General features: G+C 43.6%; 2 protein-coding genes and 1 pseudogene across 2 annotated transcripts; all 3 read left to right on the top strand.

Moving 5' to 3' along the window:
• The first annotated feature begins 204 nt into the window (after window positions 1-204).
• LOC4347670 (polygalacturonate 4-alpha-galacturonosyltransferase-like) lies at window positions 205-4293 on the top strand (annotated as a pseudogene).
• Window positions 4294-7177: 2884 nt separating this feature from the next.
• On the top strand, window positions 7178-9336 carry LOC107276656 (PTI1-like tyrosine-protein kinase At3g15890). Its single transcript, XM_015755979.3, has 5 exons — window positions 7178-7278; window positions 7380-7517; window positions 7711-7879; window positions 8025-8302; window positions 8383-9336. The coding sequence occupies exons 2-5, from the start codon at window positions 7441-7443 to the stop codon at window positions 9023-9025; spliced, it is 1167 nt and encodes a 388-aa protein (XP_015611465.1). The 5' UTR covers window positions 7178-7278; window positions 7380-7440; the 3' UTR covers window positions 9026-9336.
• An 11841-nt stretch (window positions 9337-21177) lies between these two features.
• LOC4347669 (protein SHORT INTERNODES 1-like) lies at window positions 21178-22812 on the top strand. The gene is made up of 2 exons (XM_015755829.3): window positions 21178-22004; window positions 22081-22812. The coding sequence occupies exons 1-2, from the start codon at window positions 21458-21460 to the stop codon at window positions 22479-22481; spliced, it is 948 nt and encodes a 315-aa protein (XP_015611315.1). The 5' UTR covers window positions 21178-21457; the 3' UTR covers window positions 22482-22812.
• The last annotated feature ends 1947 nt before the right edge of the window (window positions 22813-24759 follow it).

Below are 24759 nucleotides of genomic sequence, written 5' to 3'. Positions count from 1 at the left end.
ACCCTTAACCAATATTTTCACTTTTAGACCACCTCTTTTTTTTTTAACCTTTGTTTCATACTAGCCCATACACATAGGTGGGCCTTAATTTGGCCCATCTAAACGGGGCCGTAGACAAGGCAGAAGCCTAGATGGTTTTCAAAAAGGCCCAAATAGCCCACCATCGGTTGCCTCACATCTTCGGGTGCTTTCCCCTTCCTTTCCAGGCTTCCCCTCACCACGCCACTCCCCCCACCCCACTCTCGGCGGAGGAGGCGGAGAGGGAAGCGCGCCGCGCGCGACGTACGTGCACTCTCCGGCGAGGTGGACCCCCGCGGATCCTACCCTTCGCTGGAGATGGCGAACTCGAAGCGGCTCCCGTACTCCACGGCCGGCGGCGGCGGAGGAGGGAGGCGCGGCGTGGTGGCGCCGCTGGTGGTCGTCGTGTTCCTCTTCGTTCTCGCGCCGTCGATCTTCTTCGTCGCGTGCAATGGGGGCCACGTCGGCTCAGGTTCCGGTTTGCATCCCCCTCCCCCCTCCTGATGCGCGGCGCTGTCGGTTGTTAATCGCATCCTCCGTCGCGAATGTAGCATCTAGATTGTTTTTTTTTTTTTAAGGTGGGGGTGGGGACTGGGGAGTGATGTGTTCAGGTTTGGTTAGTTTCCCAGCGTTGGTCTGAGGGATATTACTCGGAATGGAATCCGAGTAGATGTCAGTGGTTTAGGTACTATTGTTAAATTCAATTGATGAGTTGTATTAGTAGGCTTGGTTATGATTTTGGATAGAAAACGTAGATAATTGGATCATGATGCTCTGTTTTGGAAACAAAAAATTAATCCATCGCACTTTGGAGGAATCATGAGTTTACAGCAGACAGTTGAAGTTGTGATTCAAGTGATTTTGGAAACCATTTTCCTATCTATTGTAGTGTCACTTGTGCCTTTGCTAGGTTAGATGTGTGACATTGTGGGGAAAGCCCTAGCTATTAAGAATCTAGGGTGCACAAGTGAATTGTGGATGTAATTGTAGTGCCAAAAGCCTATAAACAAGAAAACTACATTTATTAGAACTGTAGGAACATTGTCAATGTTTTGTAGTATTTGAATACTGTTATACTGATTTGAAATAGATAAGTGATGTTGTAGTTTGTTTACCTGCAGATCCCATGGATATGGAAGGTACTCAGGTATTTTTCCATTCTGGGAGCTAGTTAATTGCTTAGCCTAAATTTTGAGGATCCATCTCACATTAAAGCTTTCTTGCAGGAAACAGAATGGCAAAAACAGCTGCCAACGAACAACCTGAAATCTATTTTGTCCAAGGAGGTCAGAATTGTCTCGCGACTTAGTAATATAATTTCTTATCTTTCTTTTTTGGTTTCATGGAAATGTACAAGGGTACATAACAACGTGCTCATCTTTGCTATGCTACTAATTTCGCAACGTCATCCTCTCTGATTTGTCCTTGCAACTGATTGCCTTTTCTCTAAATACCATGCTACTCTCTGTTGTTCCAAGTAGATTTGCATGCTGTGTCCCCTATCTGCTCTGTAATTCTGTTGCGGACATTTTGATTTTTCAATTACCATCTACTGTTATTTGCATAAGAAACTGTCTTCTTGTTCAGAAGTATCCTCAATTTTTCTGTTCTTTTAGTCTTATACATGCCTTCTGGTCTCCAGATGTTTGATGCTTTAGCTTCTAGTCAACAAGAAGCAGGTGCTTTGAGTGTTGATTTTTTCATAAAACGTGCATCTCCCTCTTGGAAAACTGATGATCTAGTCAATGACCTGAGCAATGCGAGTTTGGATATTGATGACAAGGTTAAATCTGCAAACAGCTCTACAGATAAAACACTCAAGGATGATACTGGTACAAAAATAACCATGCTTTTTTTTAAAAAAAAGCACATTTTAAATTTTTACATCGTCTGATTAGGTATGCAAGAAAATAAACTTCTTGTCTGTGCAGATGAACATCAAGTCGACACGGCTGCAAAAAATGTTCGAAGGGTAAGAATGCTGATCTTCTTGTATGTACATTGATGCATTGTTATTTGTTTCTATCGTATGCATTATGACATCATTCATCCCTTGATACTGTTTGGTCACTAAAGAAACTAAGGGAGAAAAGGCGTGAAAAGAGGGCAATGGATTTGTAAGGAAAGATGATGAAGCACGTGTTAAGCTGGAGAATGCTGCTATTGATCGATCAAAGATTCTGCTGTCCTTGGGAAATACAGCATTTGGAGAAAGGAGAATGAGAATGAGAACTCAGATTTGACAGTTAGATTGATGAGAGACCAGATTATTATGGCACGTGTTTATTCTGTGCTTGCTAAATCAAAGAACAAGAATGATCTTTATCAAGAGCTGCAAACCAGGATCAAGGAAAGCCAGCGGGCTGTTGGAGAGGCTACTGCTGATTCTGACCTTCATCATAGGTTTGTGCCTATTTTCACGTCATATTTTTATATCTCATCTTGTTCTCTATCATGACAAATAATGTACTTTGCAGTGCACCTGAGAAAGTCAGAGTAATGGGTCAACTTCTATCCAAGGCTAGAGAAGATGTGTATGATTGCAAGGCGGTTACTCAGAGACTTAGAGCTATGCTTCAGTCAGCAGATGAACAAGTCAGGAGCTTGAAGAAGCAGAGTACATTTCTTAGCCAGTTGGCTGCGAAGACAATTCCAAACAGCATTCATTGTTTGTCGATGCGCTTAACAATAGATTACTATCTCCTCCCGTTGGAGAAAAGGAAGTTCCCGAGGAGCGAGAACTTGGAAAATCCAGAGCTCTACCATTATGCACTTTTCTCAGACAATGTCTTGGCAGCATCTGTTGTGAACTCAACCATCATGAATGCTAAGGTAGTTTCGTCTTCCTTTTTAATCAAGTGCAAAGTGTGATAATTGTTCTAACAGCTATCTATGGCATAATCTTTTCAGGAGCCTGAGAAGCATGTTTTCCATCTTGTGACTGATAAGTTGAACTTTGGAGCCATGAACATGTGGTTTTTGCTGAACCCTCCTGGGAAGGCCACCATCCATGTTGAGAACGTAGATGAATTTAAGTGGTTGAACTCATCATACTGTCCTGTTTTACGGCAACTTGAGTCTGCAGCCATGAAAGAGTATTATTTCAAAGCTGACCGCCCCACCACTCTCTCTGCGGGTTCTTCAAACCTAAAGTATCGTAACCCCAAGTACCTCTCCATGCTGAACCACTTGAGATTTTATCTCCCACAGGTCTATCCAAAGTTGGATAAGATATTTTTCCTTGATGATGACATAGTCGTGCAGAAAGATTTGACGGGATTATGGGATGTTGATCTTAATGGGAAGGTCACCGGTGCAGTGGAGACCTGTGGGGAGAGTTTTCATCGTTTTGACAAGTATCTTAACTTTTCAAATCCACATATCGCTCGGAACTTCGATCCAAATGCATGTGGCTGGGCATATGGAATGAACATCTTTGATCTGAACGAGTGGAAGAAGAAAGATATCACTGGGATCTACCACAGGTGGCAAAACATGGTGAGATTACTACTTCCATGATTGGATCTCATTGATTTAGAGATGTCATGCAAAACGATTTACTCTAACATCAATGTTGCTTTTTTTTTTTTTCTTCTAACAGAACGAAGACCGGGTTCTTTGGAAGCTTGGGACACTTCCACACGGCCTCTTGACCTTCTTCAAGTTGACGCATCCCCTTGACAAGTCGTGGCATGTCCTCGGATTAGGATACAACCCAAGCATTGACCGCTCAGAGATAGATAATGCAGCCGTTGTTGATTACAACGGTAACATGAAGCCATGGCTGGAGTTGGCAATGACCAAGTATGACCAAGTACAGACCATATTGGACAAGGTATATAAAGTATGATCACCCTTACATCCGTGGATGCAACTTGGCCAAGTAGATGTGATGTAAAGCTGACGGATATCACCCAGCCTGATCAGAAGTGCCCCTTCTCCCTGCGAAACATGCTTCGCTCGATCAAAGTATAGTAGCTAGAGCTGGAGCTATTGATTGCCCTTCTCCCTGTCTTTTTTTTTTAAAAAAAAAGCTAGATGTTCTCACGAACGTGTGTTTTAGGCTTACAGTAGTTCTTTCGTTCAATTGATGATGTGCTGTTTTGTTTGACCATCGATATTATAAGGAGAAACCTGTTGATTGTGTGTTTAGGGTGGGTGTTGCCATCGAAATTGTCAGGAGTATTGTTGGCAACTGACATTGCCATATGTGTAAGTGTGGAACTGTGGATCAATGAAATTCTATCACGGGATGGATGGGATGGGATTAGATGATATCTGACGACACGAAGCAATGTACTGCTCCCTCCGTTGACGTTATAACTTTGGTCAAAGTTTAAGTTTAACCAAGTTAAGTACTCCCTCCGTCCTATAATATAGGGATTTTAAGTTTTTACTTGCACTGTTTAACCATTCGTCTTATTCAAAAAAATTTAGAATTATTATTTATTTTCTTTGTGACTTACTTTATTATCCAAAATACTTTAAGCACAACTTTTCGTTTTTTATATTTGCACAAATTTTTTGAATAAGACAAGTGGTCAAATATTATAAGTAAAAACTTAAAATCCCTTATATTATGGGACAGAGGGTGTAGTACTTTCTCCACCTACTTTCGATAGTCATATTTCATCTTGGCACACAGATCAAGGATAAGTAATTTTACTTATCATCCATTTAAACATGCTACTAGTCATTCCTTGTAAACATGCGATTCATTAATATTTACATTTCTCGATTCTCATGTAGCCAATCTTACGTGGAAGAATAGAGTCATGCATTAAATCCGAGAAAGTCGTTAAAATGATAATTTGTTAGATTGAAATATGCCTATCGAAAATAAATTTTACAGATTTGAAAATATGACTATCAAAAGTAGATGGAGGGAGTAATATTTTCAACCAAGACAAATTTATTATAAAAAGATATTTAATTATTGATTTGATGAAACTAATTTAGTATTATAAATATTACTATATTTGATATATAAACTTAGTCAAACTTAAAATAGTTTGATTTTGACTAAAGTTAAAACGTCAAATAACGTGAAAAAGAGGGAGTATTCTACTGTTCGGTGATCGTATTTGCACACGAAGCGGCAAGTATGTAAAATGCAGAATCTGAATTTAACTATCGGCAACACGTGACACTACGGGGATCACCGCCGTCGAAATTGGGGCGAGGAGTCCAGGAGGAGGTAGTGGCGGCGAGATCGCCGGATCAACTGATCACGAGATGGAGATGGTGAGCACACTGGTCATGATTCGATTCCTCATGCTTGATTGATAATGATACCTTAAACCTAGCTTTGATCTTTACCAGTTCGTTGGCCTGACGGTTTGCATCATTCTTATTTTTGGACAATTAACAGAAAAGGTAACCCAAAAACAGTACTAAATTGCCCATTCGCTCAAGGTTTCTGGGAGGCAATAGGTTTAAGCCCTCGAATTCAACATGTCAGTGATATGGCCAATCTGAAACCTGATGGGAATCTGCCCCAATTTCATTACAAGGTGTTCTATCTTCTATGTTTCTGGTGCTTGTGGAATCATCGGCATGATGTTGTTTTCAGGAACATGTCCCCGTCTCTGCAGTCGGTCCTTCGCGAATGTATGGAGGAGAGTGGTCTTTGGCTAGAACGCCTCAAATTTGAGCATCGCTCTGTAATCAATTCTTGGAAGCTTATCTTTTCGGCTCCCCTTCAAATTCTGACTAATGTGTAACAAACTTTGTAGCTCTCCTTTATAATGGTAAATTCAGGTGGGGAATCTCCCCCCCCCCCCCCCCCCGGGGTGACTTATCTAAAAAAAACAGTACTATCTTCCTGATTAAGGATAAGGAGGTAATTATGCACATTTTGTCTCTTTTTGTTGTGTTGTTCTCTCTGGCCTGCATTAGATTATGACGGGCAAGCTGACTGACTTCACAAGTGCATATGCATATAAATGCAGGTTGCACCATAAGAAAACCTGAACCTCTGTTTCTTTCTCTGCAGGTGAGGGGAACAACATCGTCAACTTGAAGCAATTTGTTGCTTGTCTGTACGACTGTAATTATCACAAGCCTTCCATGAGGCTAATTGACCATTGGATGTCACATCTTTGTGCTATTAACAAATGGAAGCGGCACACGTCATAAGCTGATTAGGTAATGTTCTTCCCTTTGTTTACTGGGTGAGCCTGCATTTCATCATTTCACTTCATGAGTTGACGAGCTCAGAAAAAAAAAATAATCGGCCGACTTTCTCAAGATCTTTTGTTGGACAATCGAATTAAGCCATTTGATAGAACAACAAAATATAAGAATGCAGTTTGAATTGATCCTCTCATACTGCAGGGCTGCTGCCCTGTTCCAAAAAAATAATAAAAAAAAAGCTTAAGTCTATCTCTGACCTGGTCGCTACGGTTGTGCAATGTAAGTCTAGTATGCTGATGAGCAAGAATGTGATTACCTCACCTTATGTTGTAAAGGCTGGTGCCTGGAGTCCTCAAAAATAGCTACTTTCTGAGGAAAATTAGGTAATTTTCTAAATAATCTCTATGAACATATAAGAAATGTCAATTGGAACTTGTAGGGTGCCTCTGGAAATACCTTTTGTAGTTTTGTGACAGGTTTGGTTCTATGTTGGACTAGTGGCTAGCACTGTGATTTACTGATTTTGCTCTTGGTGAGGTAAAAGTTTAAAACTGGTATACCCTACTATGCAGAAATCGTCTTCATACTTTTCAATAGGAAAGGGATACATCTCTTTGCCTTTTAGAGATGAACACAGAAGAAATCCAAACAATATACTGAATCTGTCTTCCTATTGGAATGCTGAATTGGTCCCTTTACTTTATCTATCATTCTTTTTTGAAAAGACGCATAAGAATTTGTGATCTGCAGTTGTCTTGTCTAGTTCAAAATCTCTCTGAATCCATTGTCATGGACCACCTCCTGTCTATTAGTTCTTCCATAGCTACAGTGTATTCCGTATAACCTTTATATATCTTTTCAAGTCAGAGACTGACCGTATACGTATCCTTTGAAATCTTCAGTCTTCAATCTGTGTATAGAATATACATTTGTATGAAATTAAATTCCATTCCGTGCACAGCTGCCGTTGGTTTTTTTAATTTGTCCTTAATAAAATGGCCCTTCTAGATACCACATCACATTTGCACAGCAGGGAGGGAGTGAAATCTCCAAAGTGAGCCAAGCACGAGGAGGACAATTTTGTACGCGAGCGAAGCAGACAAGAACTCAAACAAGCAATCAAAGGTAGCATTTCTTCTCAAGCTTCCTTCACCTTTGGTTCGTCTTCCAAATCCACATCCTGATCGATCGATCGAATTTATCTTCTTCCATCGTACTTATTTCAGATTATTCTTCATCCGCATACTGTCAGCTTGGCCCGCAGGATCCATCGATTGCTGTGAAGAAATGATCAACCGGTGCTTCTGCTGCGTCACCGGCGGCGACTCTGATCCGGAGCCGGCTGCCACCAGTAGTCGTCGGAGGTACGTATTACTGCAGTACCATGCATGTAGAAGCCATCAGAATTAGTTCTTGATACTTTGATAGCATCGATCGGTTGAGGTGATCATTCGGTGTGATGTGTTGTTTGCCATCGGAGAGAGAGTTCTTGATAGCACCGATCGATCGGCTGAGGTGATCATTTGGTGTGACTTGTTAATTAATTTGGGATGGTAGGACGAATCCGGCGAGGGCGTCCAAGAACCGGACGAGCGTGGATTACCCATGGGAAACGTACACGCTCAAGGAGCTCCTGCAAGCGACCGGCAACTTCAGCGAGAGCAACAAGCTCGGCGAGGGCGGCTTCGGCACCGTCTACTGGGGACGCACCTCCAAAGGCGTCGAGGTGGGTTGGATCATCGCCGCCGACGCGGGCAGGTTGATGGCCGCGGTGTTCTTTTCTTTTTTTAACGACTCGCACTAGGTGTGTGACGGCCGAGGTGTGTGTTCATGGATTGAGGCGAATTGATCGATAGTTCTATCTTGTTCAGATTGCGGTGAAGCGGCTGAAGGCGATGACGGCCAAGGCGGAGATGGAGTTCGCCGTGGAGGTGGAGATCCTCGGCCGCGTCCGCCACAGGAACCTGCTGAGCCTCCGCGGCTTCTACGCCGGCGGCGACGAGCGCCTCATCGTCTATGACTACATGCCCAACCACAGCCTCCTCACCCACCTGCACCCTCACCGCGGCACCCCCTCCTCCCACCACCACGTCCCCCTCGAGTGGCCCCGCCGCGTCGCCATCGCCGTCGGCGCCGCCGAAGGCCTCTCGTGAGTCGTCCACGGCCGGCGCGCCATGATCGAGCATCACCGAGGTTGATTGATTAACCTACTATCCATTGGCATTGCAGGTACTTGCACCATGAGGCGAGCCCGCACATCATCCACCGCGACATCAAGGCGAGCAACGTGCTGCTCGACGCGGAGTTCGTGCCCAAGGTGGCCGACTTCGGGTTCGCGAAGCTGATCCCGGACGGCGTGTCGCACCTGACGACGCGGGTGAAGGGGACGCTCGGGTACCTGGCGCCGGAGTACGCCATGTGGGGGAAGGTCTCCGAGAGCTGCGACGTCTACAGCTTCGGCGTCCTCCTGCTGGAGCTCGTCAGCGCGCGCCGCCCGCTGGAGAAGCTCCCCGGCGGCGTCAAGCGCGAGATCGTGCAGTGGGCGGCGCCGCTGGTGGAGCGCCGCAGGTGGGAGCGCCTCGCCGACCCAAGGCTCGCCGGGCGCTTCGACGCCGCGCAGCTCCGCGCCGTGGTGGAGACGGCCATGCTGTGCACGCAGAGCAGCGCCGAGAGCCGCCCGGCGATGGCCGAGGTGGTCGACATGCTCAGGTTCAGCGGCGGCGAGAGGCGCACCAAGGAGATCGTCCCCGTGGCGGCGACGGTGGCCGGCAGCAGCGACGAGATCACGATGACGACCGACCAGGACGACGTCACCGCCGGCAGCAGCGAGCCGCTGGACAGGAGGAACTGGAAATTGACGAGGTTGAGGTGATCTGATTGATTGATCGAGGTAACACCAACTGGGACTAAAGATCATTTAGGGCCGATAGAGTTTTAAACCGAGAAAAAAATCATCTATAGTCCCGGTTTCTATTCAAACCGGAAATATTGTGGTTTTTAGCCAACCAAGCAAAGATGGTTTCTCCAATAATGCATAAGCAAACATATTATTGCATGCGATTAAGACATACAAATTGTTGGTATAGCTAGCATTTTGTTTGTGTTAATTTATACTTGATTAGTGTAGTAAGCAATTGATTAATGGTGGAGTCGGGAGGGAGAAATCAAGTGAGTTTTAATTAATGTTCTAGGCCTGCAAAGTTTTGTTTGATTGCAAGATATGTTTTTCGGTATTTCTCTTGACTTTCATTGTTCGAAAGATGCCTGGGCTAGCGTTGTTGTCACTCCTCTATTCCGAATACCTAGGCCGAGTTTATTTTCAAAATATTTCTTCAAACTTCTAACTTTTTTATCACATTAAAACTTTTCTACACACAAACTTCCAACTTTTCCGTCATATCGTTCTAATTTTAAACAAACTTTTAATTTTAGCGTGAACTAAACACACCCTTATTTCCGGTTTTAAACGGGCTAGATGAACTTTGACCGTTACTTTTTCCCACCAACGTCAAATTGAATATGTTGAAATGTATGGTGTTATATTAAAGCACATTCGGTTTATTAAATCCGATTGTATACAACTCTATTATCTAATAATATTTTAAAATATTATTGGTCAAATTCTTAACAACTCAAAGTTAAAACTGATAATTATTTTAAAATTGAAGGAGTATTAATTTGTTATGTAATTGTTCAGCTAAGATGTTTATTAATCGTCTGTCCCGTTTAAGTTACAAGAATTTTTAGAGAAAATAAACCATTTACTTGAAAATGTTCGATTCTGTTAAATTAAAATTACAAAGTGACAATTGAATATTACAAGCGAAATAAACGTTAAACAATTACAAGGAGGTAATTAATCCTTGAGCTAAAAAAATACAATGGGAAACGGGCTTCTACGGTTACATCCTCACACACAACTCAACTAGGATATAAATCTTAGTTCTCTGAACACACCATTTTCTCCTTTGAAATCATTTTTCTTCAAAGGAGTTGTTGGTAGTAAGGTTGAGTTTAAATCAACTTCCTGGTTGGGCTATTACCTTGTTTTCCATAACCATGCTTCTCGATCTACTAAAGATACTTCATTCGTTGTGCAATTACCTTTTTTTTTATGTTTCATAATATAGGGTAAGCATGCAACTAGCACCTCCTCATCTAAATTCGTTTTTTAGTCCTTCTTCCTCAAGATTTCTAATATCATTGGGTGCATGCATTATATGATCCAAATATGAAGATGATAAAATTATTTTTTGGTATTTGTGTTAGTGGTAATTGTGCCTTATATTTTAGAATAGATTTTTTAAAAAAAATATTACAGAAATTTCTTTTAAAAAATCAAATAAATCTATTTTAAATTTTGTAATAGTTACTTCATTCATCCAAATATATAGCACTATATGACTAGATGGAATATATCCTTGTAATAGGATGTGTCCTATCCAGTCATAGGTTGCTATATATTGGGACGGCGTGAGTAATACTCAATTAACCGTGCGTTAATTGTTGTTCCCGTTTTGCCTGTTGCGAAAAAATATTGTAATTCAGCTATATCGAACAAAGGCCTTAAGGATGAGTACATAGAATAATAAGATAGTAAAGCCCCATAGGGCTCCATTTTTGTCTTTCTTTTTTGCTCCTTGGTAGTTGTGCCATGTAGTTTGCAGGTGCGGAACCTCCTCGATTGGGTGACATGATTTTTTTTTGTCTGGTTTCCCACACTGGTTGTGTCGGTCTCGCCTTGCATGTGCGCCATGCACACCCTGATCATTTTGTTTCTCGAGTAAATGACGCATGGTGGTGTTTATGAAAAAAAAACTCATTGTGTTTGAACGGAATAGCGGTGCACGTCCTCCCACCGACTGACACCCGTTGCGTCTTATACGGAAAACCCCTCATCTTTCTCAGAAATACAACACTGAGAAGGGAAAATTCTGCTTCTAGAGGTTGCTCTATAAACATAAAAAACACAAGGGTTTTTCCGAAAAACAACCGCATTTATCCCCTCTTCTTCTCCCCACGGCACGAGAGCGCCGCCATCCGTCCCCTACGGCATGGGCGCCGCGTGCATTGGAGCCAACGTCGGCGCTCTCCCTACCCCCCCCCCCCCCCCTCTCCGCCTTCCGGCAATTGGGCCTACGGCAGCGGCGGACCTGGCGGCGAGCGCCAGCCGAACACAGGCACCCCCGCCGCACAGGCACCGGCACCATGGCAACCTTTACCCCACGCCGCACGGAGTCGGCGGCAGCAGTGTGGTTTCGGCGCGAAGGAGCTAGTAGTACTCAAAAAGCCACGCACGGATATGGAAAAGAGCATAAGAGCTCGTGTAGTGTTTATACTGCAATTTTGGACCTATCACTGAATGTTATTAGCCCGTGGGCTTTTTCACATCCGACATACTACGGCCCATTAGCAGTTTAGCACTCGTTTATATCATTTTGCACTTACTGACTGTTGCAAAAGCCCACAAAGATCTAATCATTTTTCACTTAACCAACGGAACAGGTGATAAGCTTTCTTATTTATATCATCATATATACTACTCCTACTCCTATACTGGTACTACTATATCGATCGACTGCATGCTACTACACATACGCAAGCGTGTTAAAGATAGAGCTCGTCAGCAACAATACAGTGATACACTGCACATGTACCGGTTCTCAGTACTTAATTAGTCCAAAAAGGCTTGAAAAAGAGCACACTAAACCTTTTGTAGCTAGGATAATTAAAACTGGCTGGGTGGCCCGCGCAATTATGCGGCTAGCACCGATATAAAATTATCTATTTTTTAATATAGTTTTACTTAGAATTTTGTTAATAGATATCTCGTTGTACTTTGAAAAACCAAACCTTATCATCCCTGTGTTTCTAATTTTATATTTTTTTAAAGTTATGTCAGTTGCTACTCCTAAATATTTTGTCACCCCTCATTTATTTGCTTCCTCGATCTACCACTACTTCTATTTGTTCTCCCTAAAACCTCTAAAAATTAGACCTTATAGTTTTTAGAGTTTATTGTCTCGTTTGGGTTTTGTTTTTATAATTTTTAGAAGTCTCGTCAAATGCAGCCACCATACTACTCTACGGTCAATCCACTACCTCTTCTCTTTATTTTCATTGGGATTTAAAAATCAAACGTAATTACCATTTAGGTTTTTTTTTACTTTCTAGAAGTTCCACCAAACTGTCAGGGACTTTACCACTGTACTCATGTACAGCTCACCCGCTGCCCCCTCTTTATTGTCTCCGAGATTTTAAAATTCAAACATGATTATCATTGGGGTTTGTTTTTATTTTTACTTTTTAGAAATCCCGCCAACCGTCGTAACCATGCTGCTTAATGACACGTCCATCGTCCCTCCTTTTAATCATCATTGGGATTCTATTTGGGGTTTTGTTTATAGTTTTTAGATATTCCATCAACCGCCACCACTTTAATCCTTTACATACATGTTGATTATCCTATATTTGTTGTCATTTGTCATCTTTTTATAATTTTTAGAAGTTATGTCAAACCCTGTCACCATACTTCTCTTCGGTCTGTCCACTACCTCTTCTCTTTATTGTCATTAGGATTTTAAAAATCGAACATATTTATTATTTTGGTTCATATTTTAGTTTCTATAAGTCCCGCCAACCGCCATGACTGGGCTGCTTAACGGCCCATCCGTCGTCTCTCCTTTTAATCGTCATTGGGATTCTATTTGAGGTTTTGTTATTAGTTTTTAGATGTCCTATCAACCGCCACCATTCTACTTCTTTATAAACCTGTTGCTTCTCCTCTTTATTGTTATTTGTCATCATTTGTGTTCTAGATGGAGTTTTTTTAGAAGTCCATATTTTTCATTCCGATATTTTTATTTATAAATTATATTTCTACTTGAACTCTTATAATTATTTTTATATTTACAGAATTTATTATTTTGTTATTACAAATTTTAGTTAATCTCGTCATATGTTCTAGATGGTCTCTTATTTCAATAGTTTTTACTTTTTATGTCGAATTTAAGTTATTTATAAACTGTATTCCTAGTTGAACTATTATTTTTCTTTTTCTATTTTTGGAATTTATTTTAATTTTTATTTAGAATTTTAGTTAATATCGTATTATGTCTTATATGAATTATTTTTTTAATGTTTTTTTATTTTCAATTTTATAGTTGTTTCATCCTACTCGAACTATCTTTTTTATTTATCCAATTTCAGATTTTATTTTATTTTTATTCCGAATTTTAGTTAATCTCGTATTGGATTCTTATATGGACTCTTCATTTAATATTCCTTATTTTTAATTCCGAATTCCAGTTATTTCTAGATTTTATTCCTATATGGACTCTTCTTTTTCCAATTTCTGATTTTATTTTATTTTTATTCTGAATTTTAATTAATCGCGTATTGGATTCTTATACGAACTCTTCTTTCAATATTGCTTATTTGTAATTCCGAATTTCAGCTATTTTTAAATTATATTTCTACTTGGACTCTTATTTTCTTTTTCTCCGATTAATGTGGGAATTTCTAGCCCCCACAGCGAACGTGGTGCTCGTCAGCAACAATACAGTGATACACTGCACATGTACCGGTTCTCAGTACTTAATTAGTCCAAAAAGGCTTGAAAAAGAGCACACTAAACCTTTTGTAGCTAGGATAATTAAGATGCTATACTATACCCAAACAACAATAATAGGAGGCAGGCAGCGAGAGATCGATCGATCGAGACGACGTCACGGCAAATGTGTGCGACAGGTTCCCGTCGTGATCACCGAATTGGGACCCACATCGCAAGTTATAATAATTAAGATATGAGACTAAACCGGCCGGCCGACTCACTCGATCAACCGATAATATGATCATCTCTCTCGATCGCTTTTTACGTGCTATACTTTCGGTGTCAACGATTGGAGATATCGATTCCTCCGTCGCGTCTCTGTCAATCGTAGTACTACTGTGTACTAGTAGTAGCTCTTATAGCAACTAGCCGTAATTGATTTTTTTTGGCCCTGTTTAGTTTAAAAAACTTTTTAAAAAACATCACATCGAATCTTTAGATATATGTATGAAGTATTAAATATAGATAAAAAGAAAAACTAATTATACAGTTTACATGTAAATCGCGAGACGAATCTTTTGAATCTAATTAGTCCATGATTAGCCATAAGTACTACAGTAACCCACATATACTAATGATTGCTTAATTAGGTTCAAAAGATTCGTCTCGCGGTTTCCAGACGAGTTATGAAATTAGTTTTTTTTTATTCGTGTGCGAAAACTCCTTCAGACATTCAGTCAAACGTTTGACGTGACACCTATAAATTTTCATTTCACCAACTAATAAACAGGCCTTGTTGATGGTGTGCAAATACTACTATCTGTCTCGTCTCGATCTTGATTTGTTTCTGCTGTCTCTGTGGCTTGACTTGCTTTCTCGGAAGTAGGCAGGATACGGCCGGCTGCTGGAGTGGCCACGATCGATTCGTTAATGCACTCGTTCTTTTCTACTGTAGCTACTACCTTCATCATAAAATATAATACCTCCATTTCAAAATATAAAAAACTACGAATGGTATATTTCCATATTCGTAATATTAGAAATTATCTGATTTTATATTCTTATATTTTTGAGACGAAGTGAGTAGTTAAGATATAGTAGTAGATTTTATCTCGATTTCGTTAGCGCGTTTTTAAGCTAGCAAGCAGCATTTTTTATAAAAAAAATTCTATGCAGTACTATATTAAATAAATTTATTTTTAAGTTTATAATAATTAAATCTTAATTAATGGTTTTTAGTTTTACATGCCTTGATTTTATATTCATCTTAATTTATCTTAAACACCACCTAAATGGCCAAAACGCGGAGCTCTAGGTTAATTAGCCTGATGACTGAGTTATAATGGATGAGAGCAAGAGAAATCTCTCTGCCGATTGACGCAACTGCTGTGGACCAAGTAGAGTTTGTTGCCTGCATCTGCGTGTTCCTTGTGCAGGATATGTGTTGTCTTGTAAAGTTTCTGTCATGCATGAAGCGTCATGTCAGGGATGGATTGTGTCTCCCAGGCCGGCCCCGGCCCAGCTCAGCTAACAAGGGTTTCGCAACAGACGAGTACTAATTAATCTGATCCACGCATGAGCACGGTAAACGTGGCAAGCTATATACCACAGATACTTCGTCTAATTGGTTTCTCGACCAACTAGCGGATTTTCTCCCCGCTTTGTTTTTAAAACTTCAAAATTATGTTGATATTCAGCTCTAATTAGCTTATGTTTTCACAAATATCAAAATCGTCTAGTGCAAGTATATGTTTATCTCTTCTTAATTCTCCAGTTAATTTGGTTAATGTTTTCGCCCCCTCTTATTTTCTACCTCTCTTGTAGCACATAAATAGAGAGATTTCTTTTCTTCAAAACAAGATTGATTGTATTGAATATGATTAAAAACAACCTAATATTACATTATAGACAAAAGTATATATAGTATGCATGCACTATATTCTCGGAGAGTACTCGTGAACTATGCTAGCTATATGCACACACAGCAAGAGGAACACTCGAATAACTAATGATCATTCATACCACTTCAGTGGAAACAAGAAAGTGCATACGGAAAAGGGCTAACAAATTAAAGTAGAGAGACGCACGTAACCAACAAACAGTGTTATTTCTTGTACAAGCAAAAATAACGGTACGAGAAGTAGTATATTTCTTGTACATGGCATGCAGGCGTACGTGTGCACGTACGTCCTCCCAATCTCAGTTCGTTGTTCGAGCAGCTGGTAGCTTTTTCCTTCCCAGCTTTCCGATGAATGGAATGGAATGGGAATGGAATTGTGTGTGGCGACAACGTTGTTGTTTGATGCAGAGAGATCCCCTCCTCCTCCGTGGAGACATGGCCATGTTATTGTTATGGAACCCTACCCATGTACTACTAGCAGCATTAGTACTGTTTCCGCTTTATAAAAAGGACACACGCTGCTAGGGCCAAAAAATCAATTCCCTCTCTACACTATACGCGCAGTGCACCTACGCTAAAACCACTGTTCACGTGCAATGCAAAGCGTCTCGCATCGGCATCGCATCGCTTTTTCCCGCGCGCGGCGCCGCACGTACGGCACGTGAAAAACAGCGGCACGCAGCAGCAGCAGTCGTCGTCGTTACAGTTGCAGGAGGAGTAGTAGTACGTGTCCGCGTCGCGGTGGCGTGTCGTGGTGGACGTCGCGCGGGACGGCGGCGTCCGTTGCTTTCACCGTAAATCCGGGCACACGTCCCGACGGCTGCTGGTGGTGGTGTTGCTGCACTGCAGCCGCGGCCGCGCACGCCGCACGTACGTACGCACTGTGCGCGCGACGACGCACGTATGTTGGGCCCGTGAGAGCGAGCGAAGCCGAGAGGCCGAGAGGCCGAGAGGAGATCAGCCGCGACGAGGGCGACGGCGCGCGCTGCGTCTCCGTGTCCGCGGGGCGCGCGCATCCCGGCATGGCCGCGGACGACGGGACGTGGGGGGCGAGGGAGAGGAGGGCCCACAGACAGGAAGAGACCGGGGGGACGTGGCACAGCGGGGGAGGCAAGGGAAGCGGGTCAACTCGGCTCGCGCGGGTACGTGGAGTACAGGGGCAGGCGCAGCAGCGGGCGCACGGCTCGAGGAGCACACACAGCAGCAGCAGCAGGCAGAGGCAGCGGCAGGCAGGCTTCGCTTCATTATTGGGGCCCGGACTTTCTCGGCAGGCAGGCACTGCAGCGGCGCCCTTCGGATCCTGTTCCCAACTTTTTCTGCGTCGATCTCTTCCCCCTCCTCCCCCTCCTTCAATGCACTGCCGCTGCATGCCTTTGCCTTTGCCCTTGCTGGTCCTGGAAAAGAACAACTCTCTCTTCTCTCTGTAAAAAAAAAAAACCCACACACTCTTGTTGCCTTGCACCACCACGTCCCTCCCACTACGTACATGACGCTCTCCACAGTGCTTGCCTCCCGTTACGGTAACACGGTACTAGTAACACGCTGCCTTGCCACAATTCACCGAACAAACCGGAACTTCATTGTGGTAACATTTTTTTTGTGTGTGTGTATGGAGTAGTATGGGTGTAAAAGCCCTGAGCAGTCTGGGGGCTCTGCATGCACTGCACCGGCCTTCGCCTACTCCGGTCTCTGACTCGAGAATGAAGTTTGGTCTGGTTCTGGTTCAGATCGGAGACGATAGAGTAGGAAATAAATAATGGAGTTCCCCTCTCTGACGACGGACGTAACGTACTACGTGCATGCTCAGGCCGGCGAAACCTTCAATGCCACCATCGATCAAACGATCAACGCTTGTCGTTTCGATGAGTGTGTGCGCAGTGTACGTCGTGCCGATCCTGTTCTCGATCGGGATCCCCATTAAACGATCCCATGGGCGATCGGTGCTACAGTGATCCGGGGTCCAGCACAGTGTTCAGAAAACCGGTCAGGATCGGCACGCGCAGTGAATGGCTCAGTGGCCCCCCTCTTTATACGCTACTGCTACTCCAAGCATTTTGCTAAAATGGCAGGGGGGCTTGAATCTCCTCCCATCTCCCTCCATCCTGCTGCTGCATGCCAACATCCGGGCCAATCTCGGATCTCTACAGAAACAACCGCAGCTTTGGTGGGGAATGAGGGTGAAATTCGACCATCCTGCATGTGTGCTAGATCTCACAAGGTTAGCTGCCAAGTGTTCTCAAACTGCGGTTGTCAAATGTCAAACTACAAGAAACTAAATTAGCCCTGACAACTAATTGATTAGTACTATATGAGATATTTTCAGTTGCTAATCGTGAGTGTCAAGTGGTTGATTAGTTGATGAGGTTCTTTCGGTTGCTTTTCATGATTGGTTTGATTGTAGATTTTCAACTACTGTATTCGTCCCAAAATAAAGATTTTTCCCTCTTATACTATTGCATGGATAAATAACTCTTATATTTGATATACGTGTAATATAATCAAATTCATATTATCGATTTAATGGGATTAAGTTAGAAATGCATTCGTAAATCGAATGACTTAGCAAGATGGCTCACTATGAAAAAGCCAAAGTGGTTTTATTCATAATTAGCTTATTGAGTTGATATCATTATACAAGTGAGTGAACGTACTAACAAATCTAGCTATAGGAAAAAAACATTATGTTAAGCAGAAAAACATATCTTACTACCGATATAAAAATAGAAGTTGATATTAGTATTAGATTTGAAAAATTAAATAATAAATAAATACCCCATGAAAAGTGTGCGAAGGGATACATGATGAAGCTCCGGGCCTGTTTAGCACAGCTCCAGCACCAACTCCACCTCTTTTAGAGCTGGAGCTCAGCCAAACAGTTTCAGTTTCACCAAAAATGGGAGCGAAACTGGGTGCAGCTCTATCACAAAATGAACTAGAGAGGTGGTGCTGGGTTTAGGCAGATCCACAACTATATCCACTGTAGATCCAACTCCTTGAGCTAAATTTGGAGTTGGAGCTCTACCAAAAAGACCTTTCATAAGGGCAAGTACAATAACAATAAATCACCGTCTAATACTCCCCCTTCCCAAATTGATCATCATATATATTTATGCACCAAGACCAAGGATAATTTAAATTGTATCAATCGAGACACCATGCACACATTCTCCCACAAGGCATGCATCAATTAAAAACACCATGCCAATTACACCTTAGCATGCACACTTTCTCCAATGTTGCATTAGTTGTATTCTGATGAAATCTGTGTCCATGTGGTTATATGATGATCAATTTGAAAAATTTTGAATTCCATTATATCATGATCAATTTAAGAAGGAGGGAGCAGTAAGCTTACATTGGATTTTATACCTAGCTGGCGGAGAGAGAGTACTATGAGAGAGATACGTCATTGGTCCAATGCTCCTATCGTTGGCTTAGCGCCTTCATATATATCGACGGTTCCGTCGACTGAAAAAGAAATTAGTGTGAATGGGTTTGGCTGATTGGCTTGGATGAAAGAGAAAAGCGGGAAAGTGGTGAGAGAAAAAATAATTAAGCGATGATGATATAAATGTTGCGCTAGATGTGAAGAGACAAGCATTGTACTTATCATATGTTAAGTTGTTTCTAAATGACGTGTACATGGATTATAGTAAGCAGTCGGCTCCTCTATTGCCCTTGCCCTAAGATATGTATTCATGGTGCACCGGTGGAAGGTTTTATTGTTTTGTATACTGAAGATCACCATTGGTGATAGGTCATAACCCCAAATGATGACTTGAATCTATCTTTCTAGGCATTCAACCAAACAGTGAGACATAAAGATAACCCATTTGTTTAATAAACAAGCAACCAACTAGCGTGAAAATAATCCTAACATATACTTAAATTTAGATTTTATGGAGCGTAACAAATCGATGTTGATAAAAATTAGTGGCACCGATTTAAAAATAACGATCAGTAATAAAACTACATTTTGACTTATGATATATATTACTGCGTGGTAAGAATTCTATGATTATATATCTATATAATATTTCACTCCAATGTCTCACGGTGGTTTTTTCACCGTAGAGTAGCCCCAACGAGGATGGTCCTGTAGTGTGTACCCAGCGTATGTGCCCCCATGGGAAAATGACAGAGTGCCACTCCGGCGTGTAGTTTGCGGTCACCACTCACCAACTGCTGTCACTCGCACGTCCAGTACAGTACACTGCTAGCTAGTTGCCCTTAATTATCTCCCTGTCACGGGGGCATGCAATCAATCAGCTGCTTAATTAAAGGCAGATGATCGAAACACAGCTGAGAGACCCTTTAATTGGGCCCCCCCTTTCCGTTAAAGAAAATAAAAAGCAGCAGAAAACTGCCTTGTCAACGATCCACAGACAGACAGACACACACACAGAGCACAGAACCTGTCTTAACAGTATCTATATATGCTAAATAATCCGGTTGATTTGTCCCACTGAAACGTGCATATATACGATAGATACGATACCTCCCGGTCTATTCCTTCTCCCCTGCAAACCGGGGTTTGGACTGGACCACTCGATCGCCACTGCACTGTCAATCGATCCATCACACCACTGTTTCCTGCTAATTAATCCAATCGACCCCAACACGACATGGATTTCAGCTACGTCACGCGTAATATATCCCCACTCCTGCATTGGCTTGGTATCTCACTATATATATCTCCTTTAATTCGCACGATTAACCGAGACGTGATGTGATGACCGAGTACAATAAGTGGGTGTTTTGCACGGTGGATGACGGTGAAATCGAGCGTTTTGGGTGGGGGAAACATCAGAAAACCCGCGCGAAACAGGGGGAGATGGGGGGAGCCGCGCGCGGATGACCGTGGAGTAAAGAAAAGAGCAAGCTCCCGTGTTCTCCGGTGTTTGACTGCTACTCAGGCCGGCGCGCGCCGCTCCGTGCCGCGTCGTCGCACACGAACGATCCGGCGGTGTCGGTGACAACGATTCGAGATGAATTGACATGTTGAGACTGAACCAGACACACTGTCAACTAAACAAATCTTCTTCTTCCTTTCCAGGATCTTTTCTGCGATCGAAGACGCGTATACGTATGGGCGTGGCTAGCTTGGCTGGCTTTGAATATTACTACGCACTGACTATGGCGTTGGAAGGGAGGCATGGAATAACTGAATTCTGGAGCACGCCAACATATGCTCTCTCGCTGCATGCATACGGCGCGGGCAATTAACTCCACCCCGGGGTCGCATGCTGCATGCAGCTAGTAGCAGTGCAGTACAGTACAGTACAGTACATTCCAACCAGCTAACTGTATTCAGAACGAGAGAGAGAGAGAGAGAGAGGGGTGAGGCAGCCGGCAACTGTACCCTGCCTTTTCCCCTCGACTCTCTTTCTCTCTCTCGCAGCAGCAGCAGCAGCCGCGTTGCCGTGTGCGCGTGTTGGTGGCTGGCTACCTCTCCAACTCACGCGCACACACACACATCTCTTTTCCTCTCGGTGCGATACGAAGCGAGAGCGAGAGAGAGAGAGAGAGGAGGCAAAGGCAATAAATGGAAGCTTAGGTGAGCGCAGGCTCCATGGCGGCGTGGCAGGGCCTCTCTGTCGCCTCACCGTCTTAACTCGCGGCAGCGCAGCGAGCTGAGCTGAGCTGATCCGGCCGCCGCGGATTAACTCCTCCTGGCCGCGCGTGCTAGCTACTAGCTAGTGGTCTACACGATCGAGAGAGAGGTTTCGGTTTCTTGATCGGTTCTTGATCTGCTGCTGCTGCTTCGTGGTCGTCGTCTTCTTCTTCTTCTTCTTCTTCTTCTTCTTCTTCCCTAGCCGGGGGTACGTACGGCCGCCTATGGATTTGGGCGCATGGCGGGGTTCCCTCTAGGCGGAGGAAGCCACAGCCGAGACAACCCGGCGCCGCCCGTCCCGCCGGTGCACCCCGCCGACGCCGCCTCGTTCCTGTACGCCACGAGGGGCGGGAGCTTCCAGCTATGGCAGCAGCAGGAGCAGCAGCCGTTCTACGCCTCCAACATCATCCGCTTCGCCGATGACGCGCCCCCGGCGCCGTCGTTGGCGGGGGCGTCGTCCTCGTCCTCGTCGCGCGGGATGCGGTCGAGCGGCGGCGGGGGCGGTGGCGGCGGCGGCGGCATCAGCTGCCAGGACTGCGGCAACCAGGCCAAGAAGGACTGCACCCACATGCGCTGCCGCACCTGCTGCAAGAGCCGGGGCTTCGCCTGCGCCACCCACGTCAAGTCCACCTGGGTCCCCGCCGCCAAGCGCCGCGAGCGCCAGCAGCAGCTCGCCGCGCTCGCCGCCTCCGCCGCCGCCACCGCCGGCGGCGCCGGCCCATCTCGCGACCCCACCAAACGCCCCCGCGCGCGTCCCTCCGCCACCACCCCGACGACCTCCTCAGGTATATACTAGAGCTTAGCTTAGCCATGGCGCGCGCGCTGTATCTAACCGCGTTGATCGATCTGCTGGGTGTGCAGGAGATCAGCAGATGGTGACGGTGGCGGAGAGGTTCCCGCGGGAGGTGAGCTCGGAGGCGGTGTTCCGGTGCGTGCGGCTGGGGCCGGTCGACCAGGCCGAGGCGGAGGTCGCGTACCAGACGGCCGTCAGCATCGGCGGCCACGTGTTCAAGGGCATCCTGCACGACGTCGGCCCCGAAGCCCTGGCGGTCGCCGGCGGCGGCGGCGCCAGCGAGTACCACTTCCGCCTCACCGGCGACGGGTCCTCGCCGAGCACCGCCGCGGCCGGCGAGGCAGGCTCCGGCGGCGGCGGCAACATCATCGTGTCATCGGCTGTGGTGATGGACCCGTACCCGACGCCCGGGCCCTACGGCGCGTTCCCCGCCGGCACGCCATTCTTCCACGGCCACCCGCGGCCGTGACCGGCGCCCACTCCGGTCGCCGGCCGGCCGTCCGGCCAACGTCGCCGCCATGCTGTAACGCCACTACAATCTCTCACTCGCTGCAACTGTCAATTGCTTTGGTCGATCTCGATCTCTTGAGAATTCTTAGCTTCTGATCTCCCTTTGATATCTCGTTGCATAAATTGATGTGTCTTCTTCTAGAGCCTAGCTTAGCTTAAATTAGGCAGGCGAACCCTTTAGACTCTTGTTTGCTTCTCTTCTTGGGAGCCATTTGATATGAGCAATTAATACACTCGTTTCCTAGCAAGAATGATTGGAAGCTTCCCAACAGTTAGGAGCTTGGGGGAAAGCACCCTCTCTCTTTAGCTTAAGCTTAGCTTGATGATTTCCACCGTGCACTGTTCATCTTCTTCCATCATTCCTGCTGCTTGATTGAATTGATACTAGTAATTCTTGGTATTGGTGTACTATACTCCATGTAGAATAAGGCTAATAAGGTTTCTTTGCTTTTACTACTCCATGTTGTACTCCATGTAGTATGTGAGTACTAACACCATGAAGTATATGTGAGATGTGAGTACTACTAGCTTCCATAAGGTTGACACCTTCGCTTTACTATAGCATGCACCTTTGCTCTCTTGAAAAGCTGAGCCCTAGAAACCTAGTTGGCTTTAATTGGTAGCTCGTGGATCCTAGATATCGCATCGTCTTAAGTTAATTGGGGTGTTTGCGTTTGTTTATGCCTGTGATTATATTACTACTAGCTAGTTGTAGATGAGAGAGAGAGAGAGAGAGAGAGAGATTCAGTCATCGTATGCTCATGGGAGAGAGAGACAAAGTGAGTGAGTGAGAGAGGAGACAAACGAAAGGAGCAAATGATCATCTATCTGGTCGGGAGCCGTGACCGATCGAGCCATGCGCCGATCCCTTGCTTGATTTCGTGATGGGTTTTTTATTGTTTCCGAGTTTTACAATTGCAAGGGGGGTGAGATGATGACTCGCACATTCTCGTGTTCTTCATCCGATCGATCTCTGACATATGAACATTGTCTCGTTGATCCCATCACATCAGGCAGCGAATATATATTTGTTTGGCCTTTTGTCCATCATCCTAGGTTGCTAGCGTACATTGCCTGGGTTTGGTAACTATTGTTGCACAGGGAATTAACCTATTCAGGCATGACTTTTTTTACACTACTTTAGCAAGGAATGTACTGCTCTTCTGTTTTTAACAAGAAATAATATTCAATTTCATGCTTCATCTCACAATGCCGATAATTAATGTCTACTTTCAAAAAACAATATATATAGTTGAGGTGGTAAAATACTACCCGGTTATTCTATTGTTTGTGGTCAAATAAATCACATAATATAACTTGTATAAATTTTTAATGGGCTTCCAGCTTGTTTGTTTTTGTACATGTGATGTTATTGGTTTTTCCTGAAGTATATGTAGGAATCCATAACAAAGCTTTGCAAAATTTTAGAAATATCACATGGTAAATATATATGACATGTTTAGGTAATATATGTAAACTTTTCTTCTACTGCCTATTAATCATCTTCATTTATGTTTTCTTTTTGCAATCAGTGGTGGTGACATGATATTTAATAGTAATGTGTTTGATTCTGTATTGTTAGCTAGTACTGAATGGTTATTTATAGCTTGTCATACTGAATATATATCATCACTTCGCAAAGCACATTGTACATGTATTTATGTGGCAAAGATACACAAGTAGTTAAGCTCATTCACTGAAACACTAGTAAAAATAAAAACTTACTACTAGTTTTTTTTGAAACCGTAAAACTTACTACTAGTGGTGCTCGTCTAGATTCATAGTCAGATTTTTTATTTTTTTGGACGGAGAGTGTAAGGTGTAGACTTCATTTCGGCTCACATTAAGTCTCCTGTACGTTATTAGACTAATCTGGTTAGTAGTGTATATATATACATATATATGTTCGATTCATGTGTAGTATGTCTAAAAAACACATGATCAGAGTAATCTGATTAGTAGTAGTAGTTCTCCTTTGCGTTTATGCTGTAATTCATCCAAAAATTAATGGCCCATATATCTAGAATATATAATACCTATTTGCCAGCTATATATATATATATGCAATTTTAAAGCTCATTTGTCAAATACAATATGCTGAACTATATTGATTTTTTATGTCTTCGACAGTTGCCGGTTGCTTACACCAGTACTAGTATATGTTCCCATTGCATCATTTTACGGCGGTGTATCTGTTAGTCCATTTGAGATTCTTGCGTGCTCCACAAAGAAAGCAA

Source organism: Oryza sativa, chromosome 9, assembly GCF_034140825.1.
Source record: "Oryza sativa Japonica Group chromosome 9, ASM3414082v1".
NCBI classification, from domain to species: Eukaryota; Viridiplantae; Streptophyta; class Magnoliopsida; order Poales; family Poaceae; genus Oryza; species Oryza sativa.
This window is presented reverse-complemented; position numbering and strand designations above follow the sequence as displayed.